At 33.8% G+C, this 24778-nt stretch overlaps 1 protein-coding gene across 2 annotated transcripts; it reads right to left on the bottom strand.

Moving 5' to 3' along the window:
* Nucleotides 1-632: 632 nt before the first annotated feature.
* Nucleotides 633-24778, bottom strand: NOF1 (U3 small nucleolar RNA-associated protein). 2 transcript variants are annotated; one of them, XM_088105819.1, is made up of 25 exons: nucleotides 24593-24778; nucleotides 24352-24499; nucleotides 23924-24007; nucleotides 22869-22987; nucleotides 21523-21697; nucleotides 20957-21095; nucleotides 20578-20701; nucleotides 20317-20414; nucleotides 20122-20238; nucleotides 19257-19337; nucleotides 17717-17901; nucleotides 15047-15119; nucleotides 13533-13592; nucleotides 13371-13409; nucleotides 13180-13268; nucleotides 7417-7481; nucleotides 6919-6965; nucleotides 5941-6000; nucleotides 5202-5273; nucleotides 3708-3737; nucleotides 3508-3602; nucleotides 3276-3381; nucleotides 2103-2165; nucleotides 1356-1427; nucleotides 633-1063 (listed from the first exon to the last, which is right to left on the bottom strand). In XM_088105819.1, the coding sequence occupies exons 3-25, from the start codon at nucleotides 23974-23976 to the stop codon at nucleotides 986-988; spliced, it is 2040 nt and encodes a 679-aa protein (XP_087961945.1). In that variant the 5' UTR covers nucleotides 23977-24007; nucleotides 24352-24499; nucleotides 24593-24778; the 3' UTR covers nucleotides 633-985. The 2 variants fall into 2 exon arrangements, with proteins under 2 accessions (XP_087961945.1, XP_087961946.1); XM_088105820.1 differs by having other exon boundaries at nucleotides 23924-23977; nucleotides 24352-24778.

Here is a 24778-nt window from a genome sequence, read left to right as displayed (position 1 = left end):
AGATTGATAAATAAGTATTTTGAAGATAAGCAGGTGCCAAAATTAGTAATTAAATAGTATATTTACATTATAATAATAAATATAAATAAAAATTTAAAAGAAAATGATAATATACATAATTATAAGTGACTTTATAAAAGAGGAAAGTTTTAATCAATGATAATATACATAATTCTTATTTGTAAATGAATTTATATTTCAGATTATATAATTTAGAATGTATTTTTTATTTATATCTTAGAAAAGAAAAATAAAAATTTATGGAGGTGCAGTTGAAATTACGGAGGTGTTGGAATAGATTCAAGGTGAATGTAGCTATTAGTAGAGTATACACCGTATGAAATCTACTGATTATATATTTTCCTCGTTTGAAATAGTACATTTTCCTCGTACTGTATTCAAATCACCTTTCACATTTTTCAGAATTCTCCACCCTTTCCATCTCTGTCTCTTGCATCTGTTAGATGATTCTTCAGGTGTTGCTTTTCCTAGAGGCTTTTGATTTAACTAAGGCTCCTTGCACTTCACCGAGAAAAAGTGTCATGAATGTCACTAACAAGCGGGGGGTTATTCAGAGATGTTAAATACGTAATCTCTTATAATGGTTTGCAAAAGCATATGCAATTCAGAGGTTGCTAAATTCAACATTCCTTGTATAAAACTAACACTAAAAGGTAGAGTTTACATTTAACTTCAAAATCTTGGCTCAATGTTTCTTAGAAATTCCTAATTCAATCTATGGTATAATTTGTTCATAAAAATTGCCTCTGATACATTTAACTGTTAAATCAACACTAATATACAAAACCAACACAGGATTTTTCTCCATGAATGTTGTTGTCGAGTAGTGTCCCTCCATTCTACCTCGAAAAACCAATTTTCCAGTCATGCTCGTGTTACAATAATTTTCAAGAGTAACATACTAATACACGATGCCATCACCACGGACCCAAAAACTATTTTGCATGGCTTCCCAGGCAGAATTCTAGTGGCAGAAAACAAAAACACCCTTCTCCGCAGCCACCATCCTTTTGGCTGGAGTAGTGCCAACAATTCTTTCAAGCTGAAATGTAATACATAAAGGAAAGAAGTAATTATTGTGACGAGAGAGACGCAAAAAAGGAAACAAGATAGCAGGACTAGCAGTGTACACATACACAATATATCTATAGGCATAATCAAATGAACAATGTAGCAGTAAAACAAATTAGGAAGCAATAATATACAAAGCCATCAAATCTCAATCTCTACATTTACATCTCCCGTTCTACTTTTTACTCAACTGCATATAAACCCACACAAACCAAACTCTAGCAAGTAACAGTACAAAGAGGCAACAAAGAGAATATTATTACCCGAAGCTTGTCAAGGCAGGAAAAAAGGACAGTACAAGTCATATTGTTAGACCCATCAAGCATATTCACAATCTGCAATAGCAAAAGGATAGCAATGAAAGAAGGCTTAATAATCTACATTATGTTTCTGTTTTATGCAATTATAGAAAACAAAAAAAAAGGTTCTAAAGAGAAGATTATTATTATAAAAATGTTTCCAATTTCTCCATAGTAATTAGGAAAAAATGTATGCAGAATCCTCCTATTAAATTCAACATATTTGTATTTCCTTTCTTTAAAGGTTTTTATATTAACATATAGAGATGATCAGAAAGTGATTGGATTGATTCTTATCAATAAAATAATTCCTTATTTTCTTAAATTGTTCAGGCTAAACCATGAATACGAATTTGATGAAATGCATGTTATAGAGACAGTTGAAGAATAATAAACTGAAGAGGGCTTTTATGGTTGTGCCTTTTAAAGTCTGCTGACTGTACTGGAGAAAAATTCCAAAATTTTAGCCATAAATTTATTTATGGACAGGTTTGTTTCCTTAGCTACCATAGGAGGCTTTGCATGTTGGATTTTTCAGTTTTCCAAGGCTGACCATGCAATAGAACAGGAATGTTCTTTTGAACTGATCTATTTTCTCAATTTCATTCATTTAAGTAGCCATAAGAGAATTACTTTTTCATCACTTTTATACCCTTAGTGAACTCTTTTAGTCAAAACCAAAAAAGTATCTGATTTTACAAGCCAGCTTACCTCAGGGTAAAATTCCTTCCTCTCTGGAAGGGAATAAATGATTAAATTCTGAACCCCTCGAATCTGCAATCAAGAAACAAACTAATTATTTAGTATCAATAAAAATATAAAAGCAGAGGATAGACCCCCATAAGAGTAAAAACTTCGGTCTATATCATGTACACTTCAGTCTTTAGTGTTTTCTATTCATAATAAGGAATCTAGCTTGGATAACAGGGAAATTACACAACCCAAACACTCGGCACAACCAAAAGACCTAGTATGAATGCAACTGATTGTAATTGTTCATTATTCTAATTAAGATTGTCAGAATTTTCATAGACTAATGAAGCCTTCATAAATTTAACTCGTAGATTCAACTCATAAGAGCTTACTTAATATAAAAATAATATTAACAAATTTATCAATGACATATATGCATAACATAAAACTTTTGAAACAATAATAATCCAATTTTTCCACGTCATAATAAAAATGGGTATCAAATTACAATCATAAAGTGTCATAAAACATTCGAACTAAATAAGATCAATCTACATAAATGAAATAAATCATATAAATTATAAAAGCATTAATTCTTTATGTGAAAAGAATTCAAAAGGAAATTAATTTTTCAAATAATATCAGTCTAAGAAAATACTGTCATTGTTCAATAAAAGTGGAACAACAATTACATTCAATTAGAAACTCGTTTATTTCTTTTTTAACTCGAGATTTCAAGTGAGTTCACAAGTTTACTATTTAACCTGTCTCTCAGTTTGGATAATAAACTCGTAAGAGTTTAAGAGTTAACGGAAGAGTTTGACAACCTTTTTTTATTTCTATAACTTCAAATTCAACCGATACTAAAAAAATTTTGGTTCCGGAAAGATTGGTTGCTTTCAACCTCGACAGTGCATGTCCACAAAAAGTGGCCTGTTTCATCTCTCGAGACCAATTTGTATGGACAAAAATTTCGAGGACAAAAAGAACACAAACTGTCAGTTTCAGGATTAGATGTTTAACTCTTCAGCATGTATGTTACTTACTGCATACCATGAACTTTTAAAACCGCCACAAGATGTCACTTTTATTTTTTCACAAAACATATATAAAAATAATCAGGGGCCGGAAAAAAAATGACAAGGAAGAGAAGGAGGGAGAGGGAAAAATAAATCATTCCATCCATGCAACCTTATATCTGTGGTAAAAATGAGATCTCTCAGTGTAAAGCATCACTTTTCTACTTCCTTCATAGAACCAAAGACGTGCACGAGAGATATCACTTTGGGTTGTATACCTAAATTAACAAAAAACGACCAGTCATCAACACAAGAACTACTAGGAACTTGGAAAAAAAAAACTACTGACATATTAAATAATATTTAAAACAAACAACACAATGGCTACGGAAATGGATCCTTACTCCCCCAGCAAACAAAAGGAGGCATTCTTTGACTTTAAGAAATTACGGAGTCGAATAAATTCAAAGTAAGAACTGGTAAATAACATTGTCCCTCCCTGCATCAAAGATCACATCAAAGAAAACCAATATGTTAGTGTATCAATTTAAATTATCTCATGCATAAAATATAGAAAAAGTGTGAAAGCTTAACTAAAAGTTACCTGATCTAAATCTTTTATTCTGGGGAAAACCTGGAAGACAAGAATTATTTATTGTTAATTATATGATCCAATTGTCAAAAAAATGTATAATAACAAGCACATAATGGTTATACCGCTTGGACCATCCTAAGGTGCCTATTTAAAGAAATTGAACAGGAAAATTTTTATCACAACGTAGTAAAAGGATATGCATAAAATAGACAAGACTTCTACAAGGTATGCATTAGTAATTGATACAGATGCATCATTACTAAACACAAACAAGGTAGAGCAGTCCTAAGCAAGAATGATTAAACTACTTTTCATTCAATGAGGGATAATAAGCAATATTCCTCTAACGTCGATAATTACACAGACAATCGCAATGAAAAGTAAAACCATTTTTTTGCTATATTGTATTTATCTCATTTTATTACTTGACTTGTTAAAACTGCATTATTAACTGACAAGAACTGCTCTTACCCTATTCTAATATGGCCTAATAACTACTAGCACAAGAATTCATAAATAATCATTCAAGGACAAAATCAGTTCATTGCTATTGTTTGATAAATGGAATCCTAAGATTTAGTTAAAAAGCTCAGATTATAAACATTCCTACTGCTTCTAAAAGTAATGGTAGAAGAAAGAACATATTTGGGTCAAAATGAACTAGAATGAGTATTAAATGAGAATGGCATGTGGCAAAAATATTTTTATTAGACATCAGGGAGACTAAACCCAGACAGTGGCTTCTTAGCACCACAAATTTTAGTAACAATGGAAATCCATATTATAGTTTGGCATTCAGGCTTATTTGAGCAATGGTTTTCACTTATAGGTTACTGTTAGAATAAATAGTCTGCAATAGGCAGCAGCTTCTTAACACCACACAATTTCAGTGACAATGGAAATCCATATTACAGTTTAGCATACAGGCTTATTTGAGCAATGTTTTCACAGTTATAGGTTACTGATAGAATAACTATTGTTCAATAGGATTTATTGTAAATACTATGTACTTTGTGCTAGAGACCTAATTCCTAGATTTATCTTTTCCAATTCTCTTCTTTTCCCTCTCATACATTGTATCTGATGATTAAAACAGAAAAATATATTTTTAGCGGGCTAAGAGATCCCTCTCACAATCTTCTATCTATATATTAAGGGACTACTGCACTAGGTACCTAGGTGCAGAACTAGGTACAACTAATAAATTGTCTAGCACACTACACCCTACTTAGGCTTAATGATGATACATAGAAGTAATTATTCTAAAATGATGTATCCCAAGTTATTATAAATATGAAACTTCAGAAGAGGAGAATGCACTCTCTCAAATTCATTCTATATTATTGTGTATCTTTCTAAAGTGTTACAATGGTCATTTGAAATCTGGCTTGAGCCAAGTTATTCAAAAAAGAACATCAAAGACATCAAATTCTCAGAGTATGGATAGATAGTTCTTCAAAACCAATTCAACATATCAATATTTTCAAAATCCAAAATGCATACCTTTGTAATAAAATAATCAAAACGGGCATCATCAGCTTCTACTATTGAGTCTACATCAAATCGTTCGTAAATCTACATTGTTCAAAATGTAAATGATGTGTTAGCTCAATATTAGAGTGACGCACAAACCCATAGTAATAAATCAGAATATAAATTGATGACACTACACAAAAAATAAATTGTCTGACCACAATAATCAAGAAGAAATAGAAATTATGCAACGTTAGTATATTAAATTAAATAATCATGAAAAGAAGACCAGTTAGTTTGTTCCCAGATCCTAGAAACAAGAGTATGTTAGCACCCTACTCTTTGAATTATTGAACATCCATTAAAACATGCTAATTTTGTAAAGCAATGATATTACAGTCATTCCTAAAGATTTACAGACGAAATAAACCATCTTCAAAAATATTACTTAATTTTTAATTATTTACAGAAAGTATATAACAACAATAAAATGTGTATAGCAAGGAAGATAATATTATATAACTGACTTGTTTTGCTTATGTACTGTCTAGTAATAAAAAAGAACGAATACTTTTCCCATATACTATCTAGTAATAAAATCCAAGGTAATTGAAGTGCAATAACATTGCCAATTAGACTAAGAAAGATCGATCCGCTTCCTTCCTTTCTGAAAAACCAGGCATCAACTAGACCTAAGTTGCATCACAATTGTATATGACCAAAACGCAGAATATTTATTCAAGCAGCCAGAAATACTGGAAAAGATTACTTGTCTTATTTCCGGTAGCACTTTGTGTAAGACACCTTTGTATTCACACATCAGTTTCACCTGCAGATATCAAATAGAGGTACTGATGACTAGAATATTTAAAAATTAAAAACAAACATTAGCTTTCGTGTAATTTCCTCAGAGAGGGAAGACTCAGAGACACATGCATGCACATATTTTGATTATCGTTAAATAAGTCTGAAAGATTGAGAACTTTTCAGTCATGATGCATCTTTAACTTTAAGCCCTCCAAGGTGAAGGCTACCAATAAAAAATAGCAGCCCACTACCACACAAACAAAAATTGACTAGCCCTATGGCTGATCATGATGCCACTGAAAAGCAAAACTGTGTGCGTGTGTATTGCATTTAGAAAAAAAAAAGTTTTAAAATGTACATAAAGGATTGCACATTCATAATTCTCGAAAATTGTCAACAGGGATGCAAAAGCATTGACAATCAGGAAACAAAGACCGAACAAATTGAAATTAGAACTGACAATGAAAATAAGATTGAAATAAATAAATAAATAATGAAGGTTGTGTAGAAAAGGATGATAAAGGCAAATATGACAGATAAAAACTGTTCACAAACAGAAAACTGAGTGAAGAGGATACACACTCAAAAATAAAATTGAAAAAGCCAAACTGAAATAAAATGAAACAATAAAGAATAGATGAAATATTGCTATTCAAGTACATAATCCCTATCCCATAAAATATTGGGTGCAGCTTCCAATTACTAAATCCCTAAAGTATTGCAATTTAAAAAATGAAAAAAATAAGATGAAATTCAATCGTGTAAGATGGCCAATCTCTGCCATATCCACCATATAGTAAAAGGCTGGAAAGCAAAAGCCATCAACGACGAATTGCAGTTCTGCTAAAATCCAGTGCTGTAAGGAAATTGCATGGTAAAACAGTGCAAAAACCTTGAACCTATGAAAAAGATAGGCAGTGAAACTATATATGTTACATACCTTCCCTTCATAATTAACACACTGATGATTGAATGAAGCATTTATATCTGCAACAAGGAAATGCAAAGATTATAATAGACTTGGCTATGTTTCAAATGTTCACAAAAAAAAGGATTGAATGGGAAAGGCATAACTTGGCACCCCATATATGAAGGTGCAATGCAGCATAAGTTTAACAATTTCAGAAAAGGAAAATTAAAAAATCAAAATTTCGCCAATGTGATTAAAAACATGATTATTATGATAATTGTAATGTAAACACAAATACCCAAAATTATTCACGCAAAAGGGCAGGATGGATGACCTTGTGAAACAAATAAATAAAAACAATACATTTTTCTAGAAACTAACATCCTATTATTGAACAGAATAAGAAAGGTACAAAGTTGTAAATCCATAAGCTCAAGAGATCTGGCTTCCTCTATAAAAGGTAAAGGCAAACAGAATAATGCAAATTTGCTCTCAAAAGACATCACTACAAGAAGCAAGGATCATCACCTGGATTTGAATAAAAACCCAGTATTATTGTTTGCCTGTAAAATCTTGCGTGATCATCAAGATACCTAAGAAAATATACAAATACACAATCTCAAAATTCTGGTGTAGACAAATTAGATTTGTATATCTTACTTCCAATACCTCCCCCCACATACCTTTAATAACCAAACTTTAACATGTAATTCATAGAACAACTAAAAAATAAATGAAAGATAAGAGAGTTCAAAAGCAAGTCAAAGAACAGACTTATTCTTTCATGTCTTTGACAAACACATCGTTAGCTTAGAAATATATTATTTTCCATTAAATATTCAATTGTATTCTTATAAATCAGTGCAATATATACTGCATTAACTCAATGACGCTGTATTAACTCAATATACTGAATTTTGTTAATTGCATCTGTTAGGATATTTATCCTATTTTATCATCATTATAGTGTGTCAAGGGTTACCCTATTTATCATGATTATATTGTGTCTAGGATTACCCTATTTATCATGATTATATTGTGTCTAGGGTTACCCTATTTATCATGTATTTGTGTATCAATTTATTCTTATAAATAGAAGATTGTGAGAGGGATCAATCAAGCCCTCAAGAATTATTTCTTTTCAATCTTAAGTTGGTATCAGAGCGGGTCGATCCCGCTCTGGTTTCTGTCTCGTAATATATATCTGTCCGGCGCCATAGTTCTTCGTCGCCCGCCGCTGCCCGCCGTCGGCCACCGTCAACCGCCGGTCACCGTCGCCGCCGCCAGCCACCGTCCGGCCACCGTCGCCGCCGGCCACCGTCGTCCGTCGCCGGCCGCCGTTCACCGCCCGCCGTTGCCGGCCACCGTTGTCCATCACTGTCACAGTTTCCTTCGTCTAAACCCTTAGGGTTTTTTTGTTCCTCGCTAGTACTATTTGTCTTCTTCAGAGATGGCGTCTGGCAGTACTCTTTCCTTCTTTGGAAGTCCATCAATTACCTCCGAGAAGCTAAATGGAAAAAATTATCTATCATGGTCTGCTGCTGTTGAAATGTGGTTCCTTGGCCAAGGGCATTATGACCACCTTGAGCGAGATGGAAGCCATGTGCCTACTGAAAAAGCTGATCAGTGGAAACAAGCAGATTTCCAGTTGTGTACCCTGTTATGGCAATCAGTGGAACCCAAACTTCTTGTATCTTTGAGGGCTTTCAAAACTTGTCACTCCTTTTGGAAGAAAGCCCAAAGCATTTATGCCAACGATATTCAACGTCTCTATGACACTACGAACAAGCTTGCATCTCTTAAAATGGCAGACCATGATATGGTGTCCTTCATGGCTGAAGCCCAATCTGCTGTCGAAGAACTTAGGATGTTTTTGGAAGTAGATCCATTAGAGGATATAAAAAAGAAACTAGACAAATTTTACATGGTGTTGATCCTTCGTGCCCTACATCCCGATTTTGATCATCTCAGAGATCAACTTCTAACTAGTCATGAGGTTCCCTCTATGGAAACATTGACCACTCGCCTTCTGCGTGTCCCGGTATCTCAAACTCAAGAAGCGCATGAACTAGTGGAACCATCTGTCATGGTTGCCACACGAGGAAGAGGAGGACGTGGCACTAGAGGAGGAGGACGAGGAGGTCGGGGACGTACTCAATGCACATATTGTAAAAGGATGGGTCATACTCAAGAGAATTGCTACTCCTTACATGGTTTCCCTTCCAAAACCGCCAATATTTCGAAGACTGAAACTTCCACTTCGAAAACTGAAACCTCCACTTCTATGTTTTCTGAGGATGAATATCAAGAGTATTTAAGGTTAAAGTCTAACAGCTTGGCACAACCATCTCAATCTCCCAATACATCAACAGCCTGCGTTTCTCAATCTATGGAATGTCAAAATTCATGGGTAATTGACTCAGGTGCTTCTGATCACATTTCTGGTAATACCTCTTTGTTCTCATCTATTTCCTTTCGAGAAAAACCTCATTTCATAACCCTTGCAAATGGATCTAAAACTTCTTCCAAAGGAGTCGGTCATGTTTCTTTGTCTCCCTCCCTCAATCTCAACTCAGTCCTTTTTGTCCCTAATTGTCCTTTTAATTTAATTTCCTTAAGCCAGTTGACTAAAATGTTAAATTGTTCAATAACCTTTGATCATAAATCTTTTGTTATACAGGAGCGTGGTTCGGGGAGACAGATTGGAGAAGGATATGAAGCTGGCGGATTATACCATTTTGGATCTCGTCCAAGGGTGTCTTGTGTTGCTGCTCCTAATCCTAAAGTGCTACATGATCGACTTGGCCATCCTCATTTGTCCAAATTAAAAAAGATGTGTCCTGAACTTAGTGGTCTCCAAACTTTAGAATGTGAGTCATGTCAATTAGGAAAACATGTTAGATCTTCCTTTCCTAAAAGGTCTCAATCAATATGTAATTCTAGTTTTTCCATCATCCATTCTGATATATGGGGACCTAGTCGTATCTCCTCCTTTGGTTTTAGATATTTTGTTACCTTTATTGATGAATATTCAAGATGTACTTGGGTTTATCTTATGAAAAATCGTTCTGAATTGTTAGTTATCTTTACATCCTTTTTGAATGAAATCAAGAATCAATTTGGTCAAGTAATCAAAATATTAAGAACTGATAATGCAAAAGAGTATTTCTCATCCTCCTTTTCTGCCATCTTGAGTTCCCATGGTATCTTACATCAGTCTACTTGTCCTCATACACCACAACAAAATGGTATAGCAGAACGAAAAAATAGACACTTGGTTGAAACTGCTCGTACCCTTTTGCTTGGTGCCCATATTCCTGTCCATCACTGGGGGATGCCATCTTAACTTCATGTTATCTTATTAATAGGATGCCCTCCTCCTCTCTTGATAATAAAGTCCCTTTCTCCATTTTGTTTCCTAATGATCCTCTCTTTCATACATCTCCCCGAGTGTTTGGCTGTGTATGTTTTGTTCATGACATGTCTCCAGGTCTAGACAAACTCTCCGCTCGCGCTCTCAAATGTGTCTTCTTAGGCTATTCTCGACTTCAAAAAGGATATCGGTGTTACTCTCCTGAAACTAAGAAGTATTACATGTCTGCCAATGTCACATTCTTTGAACAGACTCCTTACTTCTCTCCATCTGTTCAGGATGTTTCTATCCTCCAGCAAGTCCTTCCTATTCCAATGGCTGAGTCAAATAGCTCCACTGTCTCTGTCATTCCAAGTCTTGATCACAATCCTTCTACACCTGTTTCTCCACATACTGAGATCATCCCACACAGGGCCTCAATGGATAGTCCACCTCCCCAAGACAATGGTGAATCTCCTACTTCAGATTCTTCTCCCTCGTCACCTCCTCCCACGCCTCCTGGTGCAAATGATTCAGCATGGCCTATTGCCCTCAGAAAAGGTACTCGTTCCACTCGGAACCCTCATCCCATTTATAATTTTCTAAGCTATCATCGATTGTCGCCCTCCTATTTTTCTCTTTTATCCTCAGTGTCCTCTGTTGTTATACCCAAGAATGTGAAAGAAGCACTTGATCATCCTGGATGGCGACAAGCTATGATTGCAGAAATGCAGGCTCTTGACCACAGTAATACTTGGGAGCTGGTGCCCCTTCCCCCAGGAAAAAAGGCGGTTGGTTGTCGATGGGTGTATGCAGTTAAAGTTGGCCCTGATGGTGAAATTGATCGGCTCAAAGCTCGGCTTGTTGCCAAAGGTTACACTCAGGTTTATGGTCTTGATTATTGTGACACTTTCTCTCCTGTAGCCAAGATGACTACTATTCGTCTCTTCTTTGCCATGGCAGCCATTCGTCACTGGCCACTTCATCAATTGGATATCAAGAATGCCTTCCTACATGGTGATCTTGAGGAAGAAGTTTATATGGAGCAACCTCCTGGGTTTGTTGCTCAGGGGGAGTCTGGTATGGTATGCAAATTGCATCGATCTCTATATGGCCTTAAGCAATCCCCACGTGCTTGGTTTGGAAAGTTTAGCTCCATTGTTCAAAAATTTGGGCTAAAACGCAGTGAAGCAGACCATTCAGTTTTTTATTGTCATTCTTCTCTCGGGAAATGTGTTTACTTAATAGTATATGTTGATGATATTGTCATTACAGGAAATGATGCTGTTGGAATATCTCAACTAAAAGAGTACTTGTGTAGACATTTTCAAACCAAGGATCTTGGAAGTCTCAAATACTTTTTAGGCATTGAAGTAGCGCAATCAAAAGATGGAGTTGTAATCTCCCAAAGGAAGTATGCTCTTGATATATTACAAGAAACAGGCATGATTGATTGTAGACCGGTAGACAGTCCCATGGACCCAAACCAGAAATTAAGGACAGAAGAAGGTGAATTATTCTCCGATCCAGAGAGGTATAGGAGGCTGGTTGGCAAACTGATTTATCTCACTATTACAAGGCCAGATCTATCCTTTGCAGTTGGAGTGGTTAGTCAGTTCATGCAGGCTCCATGTGTTGACCATTGGAATGCTCTCATTCGCATTCTAAGGTATGTAAAGAAGGCTCCCGGGCAAGGATTGTTATATGAAGATAAAGGAAGCATTCATGTCTCTGGGTATTGTGATGCAGATTGGGCAGGTTCACCTATTGATAGACGGTCTACAACAGGATATTGTGTTTTTCTGGGAGGAAACATTATTTCATGGAAAAGTAAGAAACAGAATGTAGTAGCTCGATCAACCGCGGAAGCCGAGTATAGGGCAATGGCATCATTAACATGTGAACTTATATGGGTGAAACAATTCCTTCAAGAGCTTAAATTTTGTGACATTCATACTATGAAGATGTATTGCGACAATCAAGCTGCTCTCCACATTGCATCAAATCCAGTGTTTCACGAGAGGACTAAACATATAGAAATTGATTGTCATTTTGTTCGTGAAAAGTTGTTGACCAAAGAAATATGTACTGAGTTTATTGGGTCAAACGATCAACTCGCAGATGTATTGACTAAGTCATTAAGGGGTCCTCGGATTGAGTTTATTTGTTCCAAGCTTGGTACATACAATTTGTATGCTCCAGCTTGAGGGGGAGTGTTAGGATATTTATCCTATTTTATCATCATTATAGTGTGTCAAGGGTTACCCTATTTATCATGATTATATTGTGTCTAGGATTACCCTATTTATCATGATTATATTGTGTCTAGGGTTACCCTATTTATCATGTATTTGTGTATCAATTTATTCTTATAAATAGAAGATTGTGAGAGGGATCAATCAAGCCCTCAAGAATTATTTCTTTTCAATCTTAAGTGCATCTAACACAAGGGCCTGTGTGAAACTCTTCTTCCATCTCACACGACAAAACCATACTGACAGATATGTAACACCAAAACTCTAGCAATTGAAATGTAAAAATTATGGTACTGAACACTTCTTAAAGAATTGAACACAATGTTCTCCAAGATAACCTAAATTGGCAGAGCTATGAAACATAACTCTACAAATCACAACAATGGTTTTGGTGAGAAATGTAAGATAGTTTTTTTACAAACAAGATACCACAATGGCATGGTTAAAAATGGAAAACCTCCAATTCTCCAAATAAACACCACTACGACTTGAAGCAGACCCTTCATTATAATTTATTCTGCTAGCTTCATCTAAAGATAAATAGCTCCAATTAATTAAGTGCTAATAATTTTTCTGTGCTAAATTAAGAAAATGAAAACGAGGGAAAAAATTGTGGGTCAACACTAATAAATGAGAAAAAAAAATAACACAACTTTAACATAGGATAGTTACAATAGAATATACCAAGGTCTAATGCGCATTACATCTGTACCAGGTTGCTTGGATGGTAAACGATTCAAGTGTTCAATAACCGTATGAACATGAGACCAATTCTGGCAAGTTTTTAACATCAATGAGAAACTACATTCATATAGTAGTCAAAATAACAGGAAAATCAATTTGTTACAGTAATTTAAAGGAAGATCACTACAGACCTGCATTGATATTACATCTGCATGATCAATAATCAGAACCTGTTTAAAATAAATAATACTGTCAACTACATATTTTATGCCCCACATGCAGGGTAACTACATATTGAGATATACTTGTCACTAATTAAATATGATCTAACAATAACAGTTAGGAAAACTTACCTCTATGGATGAAAGAAAATCTACATCTTTTTCCTTATTAATCCCGGCCTCCTCAATTTTCTAGAAAATTGAACAATCTGATGTTATAAGCAATACATTTATAAAATATTCATCACACATTCATAAGACTGAGGATTACTAATAAATAAAAAATCTTTAAATTCATATTTTAAAAAAGGAACAAAATACGGAGAAAATGTTAAAAAAAAATAAGCATGTGTGTTTTATACATTAGTAGAAAAGCCACATGATAACAAGCAACACTATTACAATGAAGTTATAATTTTCAAAAAGAAAAAGTTGGGTCTCTATACTTGACATAATTTTTATTTTTATTTTTTAGTTTAAAAAACACTAAAACTTTTCTCTTAGATGAAAAATGTTATGAATCAGACCCTAACAGAAGTTGTTTATTATTTAGGGTCACTTGCCAGAAAAGCAATAGAAATCAATTCGCTGTGTATATAGGAAAATTATGGGGACTGTTCCCTCAAAGGATAATATCATATTCATATACAATGTTTTTACTAAACAACTGATACAAATTGGCCCAATGTTTATCTTATAGAAAAAAGGCAAATAGATACTAACAAACGGTATTAGAATACCTAAAACCTTTTAGTTATACCAGAAGGTATATGAACTTGAAGGTTGGACACAGTGCCCAAAACTGAATAAAGTAAATTCCCAACAAATATAAAGTTAATCTAAAGGGAGCAAAGGAAATCTAATAGGATATAAGGTAATAGATAATGTTAGGGGTTGGAAGGTATACGAGAGAAGAAGAAAGTATATGAGAGAAGAAGAAGGGCACCGAACGGTGGAAGGCAGGAAGAAGTCGAGCCGAACGGTGGAAGGCGGTGAGGGAGAAGAAGAAGGGAACCGAACGGTGGAAGACGGGGAGAGGTCGAGCCGAACGGCTGAAGGCGAGGGCTCGAGCCGAACGGTGGAAAGAGGTGAAGAACTGGAGCCGATCGATGGAAAGAGATGAAGAACTGGAGTCGATCGATTGAAGAGTTACTATCCTAACTGTTGTAGCAGTTAGGATGGACGGGAAATAATTATAGTAAATAGAGCTATATCATAGGAAAATATTCGGTATAAGATAATTATAGTAAATAGAGCTATATCATAGGGAAATATTCGGTATAAGATAATTATAGTAAATAGAGCTATGTTCTAGGAAAATATTCGGTATAAGATATTTATAGTAAATAGAGCTATATTCTAGGGAAATATTTAATATAAATAGAACCAGATTCTATTGTTAGGATTATGCTTTTGATTATTGAGTTTGTTAACAGGCGGCTACAGTCCTGTGAGAGAGGTTATGCTCCCAATTATGCTTGTTTAGAGAATTCTATTACCATTAATAAGAGAAATTCATTCTTTCATTATCTTTTCTGTCTATTGTGATCGTGGTTAATTAGGTTTTCTACTCAAAAACCTAACAAAATCTCTAGAGTCAGATATGAATAAAAAAAGCTAAAATAAACGGAAATAAAAATGCTTACATTAACCAAGCATAGTGCTGAAGCAATAATAATGTCTGAGGTATGGAAATCACTGAACAACTTGATTGTCTTCCTGTAGAGAACAAAGCATAAAATTTAAATTAGAACTGAAATATCATCTCACATTGCAAGTCCCAACAAATACAAACTGAAAAATCAGCTTCCCATGGGATTGAGGATGCTATAGTAATATCGTGCATATGTATCTAAGCAGCGTACTATACAGCCCTTTTTGTCTGAAATAGTTATTTGAAAGGAACCATCACTACATAAAATTGTCTTATTCTAAGAAATGTAAGAGGGAATAAATAGGGAGTGAGCAAATTGATTTTAGCATGGGCAGTTGAGAGAAAGAGTAGCAGAGATAATGGAAGAATACAGTTCAATAAGTTAAACATTTGGAATAATCTAAAATGTTAGTATAGACATTCTATAATGAATGTTGTCATATACCCACATGTTCACAAAGTCACTGAGTCTCATTGATAGGAATTTGTATTATAGAAATACAAGCTGCCTAGCATTAATTATTTTTAGAGCCCTCACTGGAGGAATACAGTAGAATAAGTTAAAAAATTGGAAGAATCTAAAATGATAGTATAGACACATTAATGATGTCTTATAACAGCATTATGTTATTCATTTATAATCCCAAAATAGGGTACAAGAAAATAAATCCTGGATTTAAAGAATATATGCAATAAATGTCACTATTCAAAATACTTTTCTAACTCTTTTACAAAAGCTGAACTAAACCATATATGCCATGAACAAAAATTGTTACAAATGTAACCAACATGAGAGTCTGAGTGACTTAGTCAACATGTCAAATTGTTCACCAGAGCTAAAGAAGTCATTTTATACGTTCCCTAACGCCTCTCTCTCCTATTGAAAGCATTGATAACTAAACAAATAACAAAGGATCTTTTGTACCATGTTCAAAAGAGAGAAACTGCGAATAAACATAATGAATTTAATGTGCTGAATACACATGATGATTATTCTTATACATAATAATTATTATACATAATAAAGAAGAGATAAAATAATAAGGAACAAAATTAATAGGTAATAATAGAAAATACTTGGTAAGATATGTCCCTAAATCATATCATATCTCCTTATGTTGAGTAACCAAATCACATATCTCCCTCCCCTCAAGTTAGAGCATGTCATATAAGACAAGCTTGTTACAAATTTCGTACACAAGATCCCTCCAGAGATTTTGTGAACACGTCAGTCAATATGTTGCTAGAGCTGACAAAGTGAAAATGACAAAGCCAATAGATATTTCCAAACATGACTTTCTCATTGTCAAAGTGACAATCAATCTTTAATATGTTTTATCCTCTCAAATCAAATCATCGACACTCCACCTCAAGTTGGGATGTATTATGTATCCAGAGAGAGAAAATGGATAGATGACGAGTGGCTGTCTGAAAGCAAAAATTACTCAGAGGACAAGATGGTTGTAGGAAAAGAAAATTAATCAGAGTACATGACAGTTACTGTTGGCAAACAAAAACGCTCAAAGGACACGCTAACTACCAAAAGCAAATATGTTCAAAGGACACGACAGGTATCAGAAAGCAAAAGTGCTCAGATGACTAGGCAGCTGACAGAAAGTAAAAGTCTCAGAGTGTGGCAGGCAGCTCCAAGGGAGCAAAATTGTTCAGAAGACAAGACATGTCAAACAGCAAAACTAGTCCTCGCATAAGCTAGTGGTGGTCACTGGCTGGAAAAAGTTCACCGAAAAAAGAAACTTAATAGAAAAAGCTTGCCAAAAATAAATTCATCAGGAAAATGACGGTGATGGAAGGTAAAATAAAACAAGAAAAAAAAAACACATACACAGTTTCTAAGAAATTCACATCTATGTGCAATGGGCTCAAAGGGAAAGCAGCGCTTTGGGTTTCCATCTCATTAGACTCTTGATAAAATGTTGTAAGGATCAGTGATGAAATAGATCATAAGAGAGAAATACAGAAGGAATATAAACAATTTCATGTGTTGTGTACACTCAAGTATTCTAATTCTAATATATAACAAAGAAAAGATAGAATAATAAAAAACAAAACCAATATCTAATAATGATTTCCCTATCAAATTGTACCATATCTCTCAATTTAATGCAATCAAATCTTCAACATCCCCAATACAAAGTGAGAATCCATCCATGAAAGACTAGATTTGATGTAATATAAAGAGTGTTTAGATTATCAAAGAAAATTTAGTATCTTGAATGTCTCCAAACATTAGTTGTTAGAGAGGTTGTCAAAATCATATGTAGTCTCAGTTTTAGTTATAACCAATACAAAGCTTCAATATTGGATCAAGCAACAATACTCTCCTTCTTGCTTCTCCATTAGATCACATTTCACCAATATGAACAAAATACTTTGTTTGAAATCTCACATCAAATAAAGATAAAGCAAATTTACAATGCAAACCACACCTTACAAGCCAGTTTTGACACTAGAATAACAACAATTAGTGGAAATACTCAATAGTGGATCTCCTATCAAATGGTCATCATACCCAATTGCCACTAGAATAACAAACAATTTTGGCATTGAAATAATCTTAATATAATAGTCTATGTTCAGGTGCACTTCTTATGCACCAAAGAATAAATTCATTAAACAATGCTACACATAAGAGTATAATTACCTTGTGAATTTGATGCCAATCATGAAGTCATCCTCATTATTTCCACCAAAAAGCATTTGAAAGTCAGATGCTTTGGAAGACTTATGAGCTTTTGAATTTTCGGACTCGTCAACATTTTCTATATCACCTGTATCTTCTTCACTTCCAAATTTAGTGGTAAATCGATCCTTATGTTCAACATTGACCTGAAAAAATAAAAACAATTACCATAGAGAACCAAAGGAATTATTTATTTTGCTCCAGGAAAATACAACAGTAAGAGAGATAATATTAATAAGTAAGAATCAAACAAAATTTTGGTTTAAAGTTACATGTATATGCAATATTTTGGCCTATAAAGTAATAATGAAGGTTCGATGCACACATCCCTCACGTTAGAATTTTACTACCCATGAAATTTGAAATGCATTAAAATCAATAGTATGAATTGGTTATATCCATTATACAAACATTTGTTGACCTTCTCACATTATGAACTACTCACTAAATAAATCCTATCTTCAATTTCTTACTTTCAAGCAGGGATTTTCTTTTGCACTGGTCTTGACTCTATCAAATGGTGTCTTCTTCCATGTTTTTCATTTCCTTTGTTAATTGTTCTTGTGTTGGCTGTGAGACACTAAACACCAAAAATGGGTTTCATATACCCATTCGGGATATTTATACATGAGTTTCAATCATTCATGGTTCCTCTTGTATTTCCTTTGATATGCACCGATTATAATCTTGTTCGTATTCACTTTTATTGTTCAATCTAAATTGTTGAATTGTTCTATATGTTCCATTGAATTGCCAAGACCAAAAGAGACAAGTTCTCTAAATTCTAAACTCCTTTCATTAATCTACGCGAAATTCACTGAATATTATGCTTCATCTAAAAAGTAAACTTAAACTTAACTCAACCTTACAAAATCAGCTTGTAATGTGGTACGGTTTTCACTCACTTATATATAATAATTTGGTCACATCTATAGTCAATCCAAAATCTCCAACACATCCCGACATGCCAAGGACTATACATCTCAAACTTGGGAATAGATATTTATGAGTGATTCAATAGCAGATAACGGATAGCACAAAAAGCCCAACAACCCTTTGATACGATAAACTCTTATTCCATCTTAGAAGTAGACTTTAAGTCTACCTCAACTTCACAGAACCAGTTTGTAAAGTAATAAGGTTTGCACCCACTTATGTACTATAATTTGACCACATCTTTAGTGGATATGGGATCTCCAACATTTTCTATCATTTCTATGTTTTACTTTGTTCATGAGTTTTTGCTAGATCATTATAACACAATGCATGGAGAGATATCTAATTTTCTATAGTTGAAAATCAATTGTATTCATAGTTTGACAGATCATATACTTCCTAATACATACCTAGCTTATATCAAGTAAAGACAGCTAAATTTTATGCCATGAGTGTCATTTCAATTAACTCATTAATAAACATGTTATGCAAATAAGGATCAATTCAAATGCTTGGCATGACAATACTTTAAAAAATATATTAGAAAGTGAGAACACCAACATACCTTGTAAGCTGAAGGCGTAAGATGTATAAGCCTCTTTACAACACGGTACATAATACTTGCTAGTGGCAATAATATTAAAACCTAGAGAAACAATAAAAGTATACATAAAATATGCTTAGCAATTATTAAGTAAGAGCTTACTTTTAACTTAAAGTTCATTAAAAGAAATACTAAGTTTATCAAGAACTACCACAAGAAACAGAAAGCATATATACATGAGATATGCTTAGCATTTCTTAATATAGAAGCATACTTTAAACTTTAAGTTCATTTCAGAGGAATACTAAGTTAATCAATTAAACAAGAACAAAGAATAGGGGAAAGGGGGAGCATTATCAAATCCACTATGAAATATGAATTTCAAGTAAACAAAATCCATTAAATATAGGGTTAAATAAGTTTTTGATACCTCCAAAATTGACCCACCTTTAAATTTGTACCTCTAAAATATTTTCAATATTGTTTATACCAAAATTTTAATAAACATGCAAATTTGGTCCTGGTAAGATATTGCTAGGTATGCTAGCATGTGGCACTGTCAAAATAAAATGTCAGTATCATTAATTCAAAAGTAACAAAATAACTATTATGACCAAATTCACATACCTATTAAATGTTTGGGTATCAAAATTCACTGGGAAAGAATTGGAAGCATCAATATTAATACAAACCAATTTTGAAGGCACCAAAAACTTATTTAACCCTTAAAAATGTTAAGAAATAAACTGTTTGTTTTCTACTTGACATATATTTCATATGACAAAGTAAAGAGTACTACAAAAAATAGATTGCAGAATACTGGGTAATGCTATTAAAGTAAAAAAAGAAAAATATGCGTCATAATAAAACAATTAGGAACCTTTACCTTAGGTCGGGTAAAACCTTGATCTCGAAATTTATCACTTTCAGTATACTCTTTAAGCTTGGTCAGTTTGGCATCATTTTTTTTCACAGAGTCTCTAGTTCTGAAGACATGATTGAGCTGTGTATAAAAATCACTATATCAAAGTCATTCAAAAAGTCCATAACTTCATATAGAATGATACAGAAATATACGTACAGAATGCATTATGTAAGCATCCATAATACTTGCATCTTCAAGGCCTTTGAGATAGAAAGGCCTCTTATTACAGTAAAGTATATCCCGATAACTGCTGCCTGAAACCAAATGCCCAATAGAAAATAGAAGAAATAGTAAATTTTCTGAATACACGGAATTTACACACTGGGAAAGACAGTGCAAAGATTTAGGCAATTAATGATTATGATTGCAAATGCACAACATATTATAATTGATAATTATCATTCACAATCAACTTACAAAGGGAGAAAAATATGCTTTGTTTAGGTGAACTCATATCTTTGCCCCCAGATGTCTTATAGACATCCATCCAATGTTCAGACAACTTTTCCTTGAGACCGTGACAAGAATTGATATCCAAATCCTAAACAAGAAAGCAAGAGATAACAATGTATTATGTACTTCAAGGCATACAGCCAAATGAAGGGTGAGAATATCTATATTTAGTCAAAGTGAGATTACAAACTTGTGTGCATGTGAGTGCATTTTACGTAATACAAAATTACAATAAAGCTATGGACTGGCAAATGGCAATGAAAATGTGCTAAATTTTGCATTATCAGAGGTTGGAAGACATGAAATCTACGATAAACCCAAAGAATATTTTAACTTGAAATACCTCCATAATGTTCTTTCCAGTTCCTATCCACTTGCAATTTTTCATACCAATCGCTGGAGTCTCCCAGCTAAATTTCACGTTACTTTTGCAGTCAATTTCTTCTTTCGATAAACTATGTTGCAAATGTAAATCGAAAAAGCTGCATGGAACAAAAATGTCAAATGAAAGGATGGTTTAGCTAGAATAAAAATAAAATAAAAAAATACAACAGATGTAGAACGATTCAGTGACACAAAATTAATGCCAAGTAACAAGTCAGTAATAACCAGGTTCATTTCGAAAAATTCACAACATTGAACACAGGTCAAAATTATAAACCACATTTAAAATAATATTTAACATGGAAGCCAACTATAAAAAAATTCAAAAAAATAAACATAGATTAAAGAGTTTTCACACATCTAATGGCCACCTATGAGCCCTTTCCTCCATATATACTCACATTTTCAGAGGATACCTAGCCCTTACCCACTCTCTAGTTTCAGTTTTTTCTGTCTTCTCCCTAATGAAATTTATTCTTCTATTCCAAAGAGAGAAAAAATAAAAGATAAGTAGCATTAAAAAACCTCAAATGCGTTGAATCTTCATAAGCTGTTTGACCATTAATTCCAATATCCTCTTCATCGGAATGAAACTCAACATCTTCGATTTCAGAACCTTCTGTTAATCCAGAATCATTTTCATCAGGATCTTGACTCAAATTTTCCACAACTTTGCTTTTAGTAGACTCATTGTCAAACCCTTATAAAACAAATAGTAACAATGCATCAATTAGATAATCATCTCATGTCAAAATCAAATAATCAGTTAAAGAGTGGCAAAGCATGAAATCAGAAACAAACAACTACATTTATATAACAGTGCCTTGACAAAAGGATTTTGTTTTGTAAAGCCTTGCACACATATCAAAGCTTCTTGCCTTCCACATAAATATGTAATACTTTCATTTGGATGTACAAAAATTTGATTAAAAAGATAAGAAAGCATATTAATTGTTAAAACACAGGTAGTGGGAATAACATTTTCCCAGTGATATACAAAACATTTGTTTTCCAAATTGAAGAGTGTACAGTTCAATGAAGTGTATTTGTCCTCCCTGCAATGTCATTTTGCTATAGTGCGTGGAGACAAGAAGATGTAATAGAAAAATGTTCTTTAGCATTGTCACTTAAGAAGATTTCAATTATTTTTCCAAATTGTTCTTAATCTCACTAAAGAAAGACATGAGTATGGATAAAAGCTCATATTTGCCTTTCAATAAATAAATCCAAGTATAACAAGAAAATTCATAAATGTTACAATATATCTAAAACCAAAATATGTGACATGGCTAGGTTCCCAAATATCCGAATGAAAGGTAGAGAAATTTGAGTCACATCACTCTTCAGTTTGTTTTGGAAATGATGACCAAACATGATTTCCTCATTGGCATGATTCACATTCTAACACTTGAAGTTAATTAAGACAGGGAGTTTTTTTGTCTTCGACTTGGCTAGTCTTAGGCCACCTAAATGACCATGCAAAAGTTTTGGAGTTGAGATAGCAAAAAAAATGACACAAGGGACAGTGCATCGTGAAGCTTTAGGTTATGTGACAGCTAGGGTTGGGTTGCGCTCCTCTAGTCACACCTAATTCTTACTTCACCTAAAGAAATGGCAATGGCATCACTAGGTGGCAGCCAGACAACGTGGCTGTGGTGGTCCAGCAGCACGCTCTGCTACCAACTTCAATTGGGAGATGATAAAAAGTCACTAAGTCTCTCGCTCAGCTGATGTGTATTTTATATATATGAAAAGAGAAGAGTAGAATACAAGGACAAGTTATATCCTACAACACCCAACCCGTAGGCTAGTTACACAACACAATAACAATCACAATTTTAATCATATAATCACAATATGTTTAATCTAACCTTCTCCTTCATTATGGTCATCCTCTAGCATGTTATAAGGTTCACGGATGTCTACAACCTTGCTTTTTTCCTTGTTACCTCTTTTCTTTTTTTTCTTGCCTTTACCTTCTTCCCTTTTCCTGAAAAAATGGCCAGAGAGCAAAGCAAATTTCTAATTTTTAGCAAATCAAGACAAAACAAAACAATTTTCAATACCAGCCCAATATAACATTCAATCATTTAATTAAAGGAGTATATAATAAGGGACCAGTGTAACTCAAAGTTGACAAACATTCTTAAGAGCATGAATTTAATTTGTTAGCTAAATTGCAATTATGGTCTCTGTTTAATTACCGATTTGCAACTTCTGATTTTTGTGTACCATTTCAGTCCCTAGTTTTGAAAACTCCGTAATTTTGAACTAATATTTAACTCTGAATAGGTTTATTTCTTTCATATTTTACATTTTAACTAATTTAGTTATTTTCTAATGGCATCTTAAATATATATATATATATATATATATATATATATATATATATATATATATATATATATATGTTTAGTCTTAAGTTCAATAGAACAAAAATAAAACAAATAAATAAATAATTGAAAATTAGACAAAAAATTGCAGATTTTCTAAATTGAGAAACTAAAGTTGCTGAAAAAAAGTAGAGAGACCAAAATATCGGATAAAAATTAAAAGGAGGCCAGGATTTCAACATTGCATATTTTCATGAACAAGAAATTTTTAATTTGATTTTCCCTGTTAGGTACTTGGGCAATGCAATGAATGTAAACAAGAGGTCTATTTCACCACGAACATACAATTAAGAGAGTTTTCACATGACATGTCACTATTGGAAAAAGATTATTTCAAGGAATTCCAATGTCAGAACAAACAAGCTCAAATAACAAAGAGACCATACAATTAAGAGAGCTTTCACATGATAAGTCACTATTGGAAAAGGATTATTTCAAGGAATTCCAATATCAGAACTGACAAGCTCAAACAACAAAGAGACCGAGTGAGATGAAAACCTACCTAAACTAGAACAAACAAGCCATAGTATTACCTTTTCAATTTAGAAGCCAGTCCTGGCGGCTTCATACTGTTCAGCGTCTTCATACTGTTCAGGATTTTCGATTGAATGATTTATCTGCATTGAGTTAGTGTCAGTGAGCAAAATAAAATAAGTACAAAATTTTATAGTAGACAATAGAGATATAACATCAGAGCAAAAATCACTTTCGTATAGAAATTGGAACACCATGGCATTGAAAGTGAACAAGACTAGAGAGATTATTTTGAAGGTGAAATGAAACTTATGTGCATGGTTATCAAACTAGCGGATTAATTGGTACAATTGGAAGAAAAATCGTTTTTTGGTGTAAACTCGGTCACTCACGAGTTTGGTGGCGAGTTGGCGAGTTCGAAGGAGAAAAATGTTAAACCCTAAAACAACAGCACCATAGTTCTTTGGTGTGAGAAACGAAAACTCACCTAATGTAGGTTTCACTTCTGCATCCGCTTTTGTGTTCCTTCTTGACTTAATCACTGTGCGACCGCTTCTCCCTGCTGTGCTGCTGTTCACACGCGTCTCCTTCTTATGCTGCAGCCTTTAGGAGAGAAAGGAAAGTGTCGCTTTGCACTGTGTAGAAGGAAGAAAATTTGGTGTAGTGTTGTGCTGCAGCCTTTTTGGAGAGGAAGGTAATACAAGTTATTACTTAAAACAAATGTGTGCCTGTAAATATAAAGAAGAAGTCACTAGTCACGGCGGCCAGCTATCCGACGAACGGCAAAGGAGTCACAGTTAGGGTTCTGCGACGGCCGAAGCCACCTTTGCAATCTTTGAACTTTGAAAATCAGGCTCCCCAATTCACTGCTTAAGGTTATGTTTGGATGGTGAAAGTTTGAGCGCAAAAGAGAA

This window comes from Vigna umbellata, chromosome 2 (genome assembly GCF_029865625.1).
Source record: "Vigna umbellata cultivar VRB3 chromosome 2, Vumbellata_1.0, whole genome shotgun sequence".
NCBI lineage: Eukaryota > Viridiplantae > Streptophyta > Magnoliopsida > Fabales > Fabaceae > Vigna > Vigna umbellata.
The sequence above is the reverse complement of the archived record's forward strand: the minus strand, read 5'-3'. Positions and strand labels throughout refer to the sequence as shown.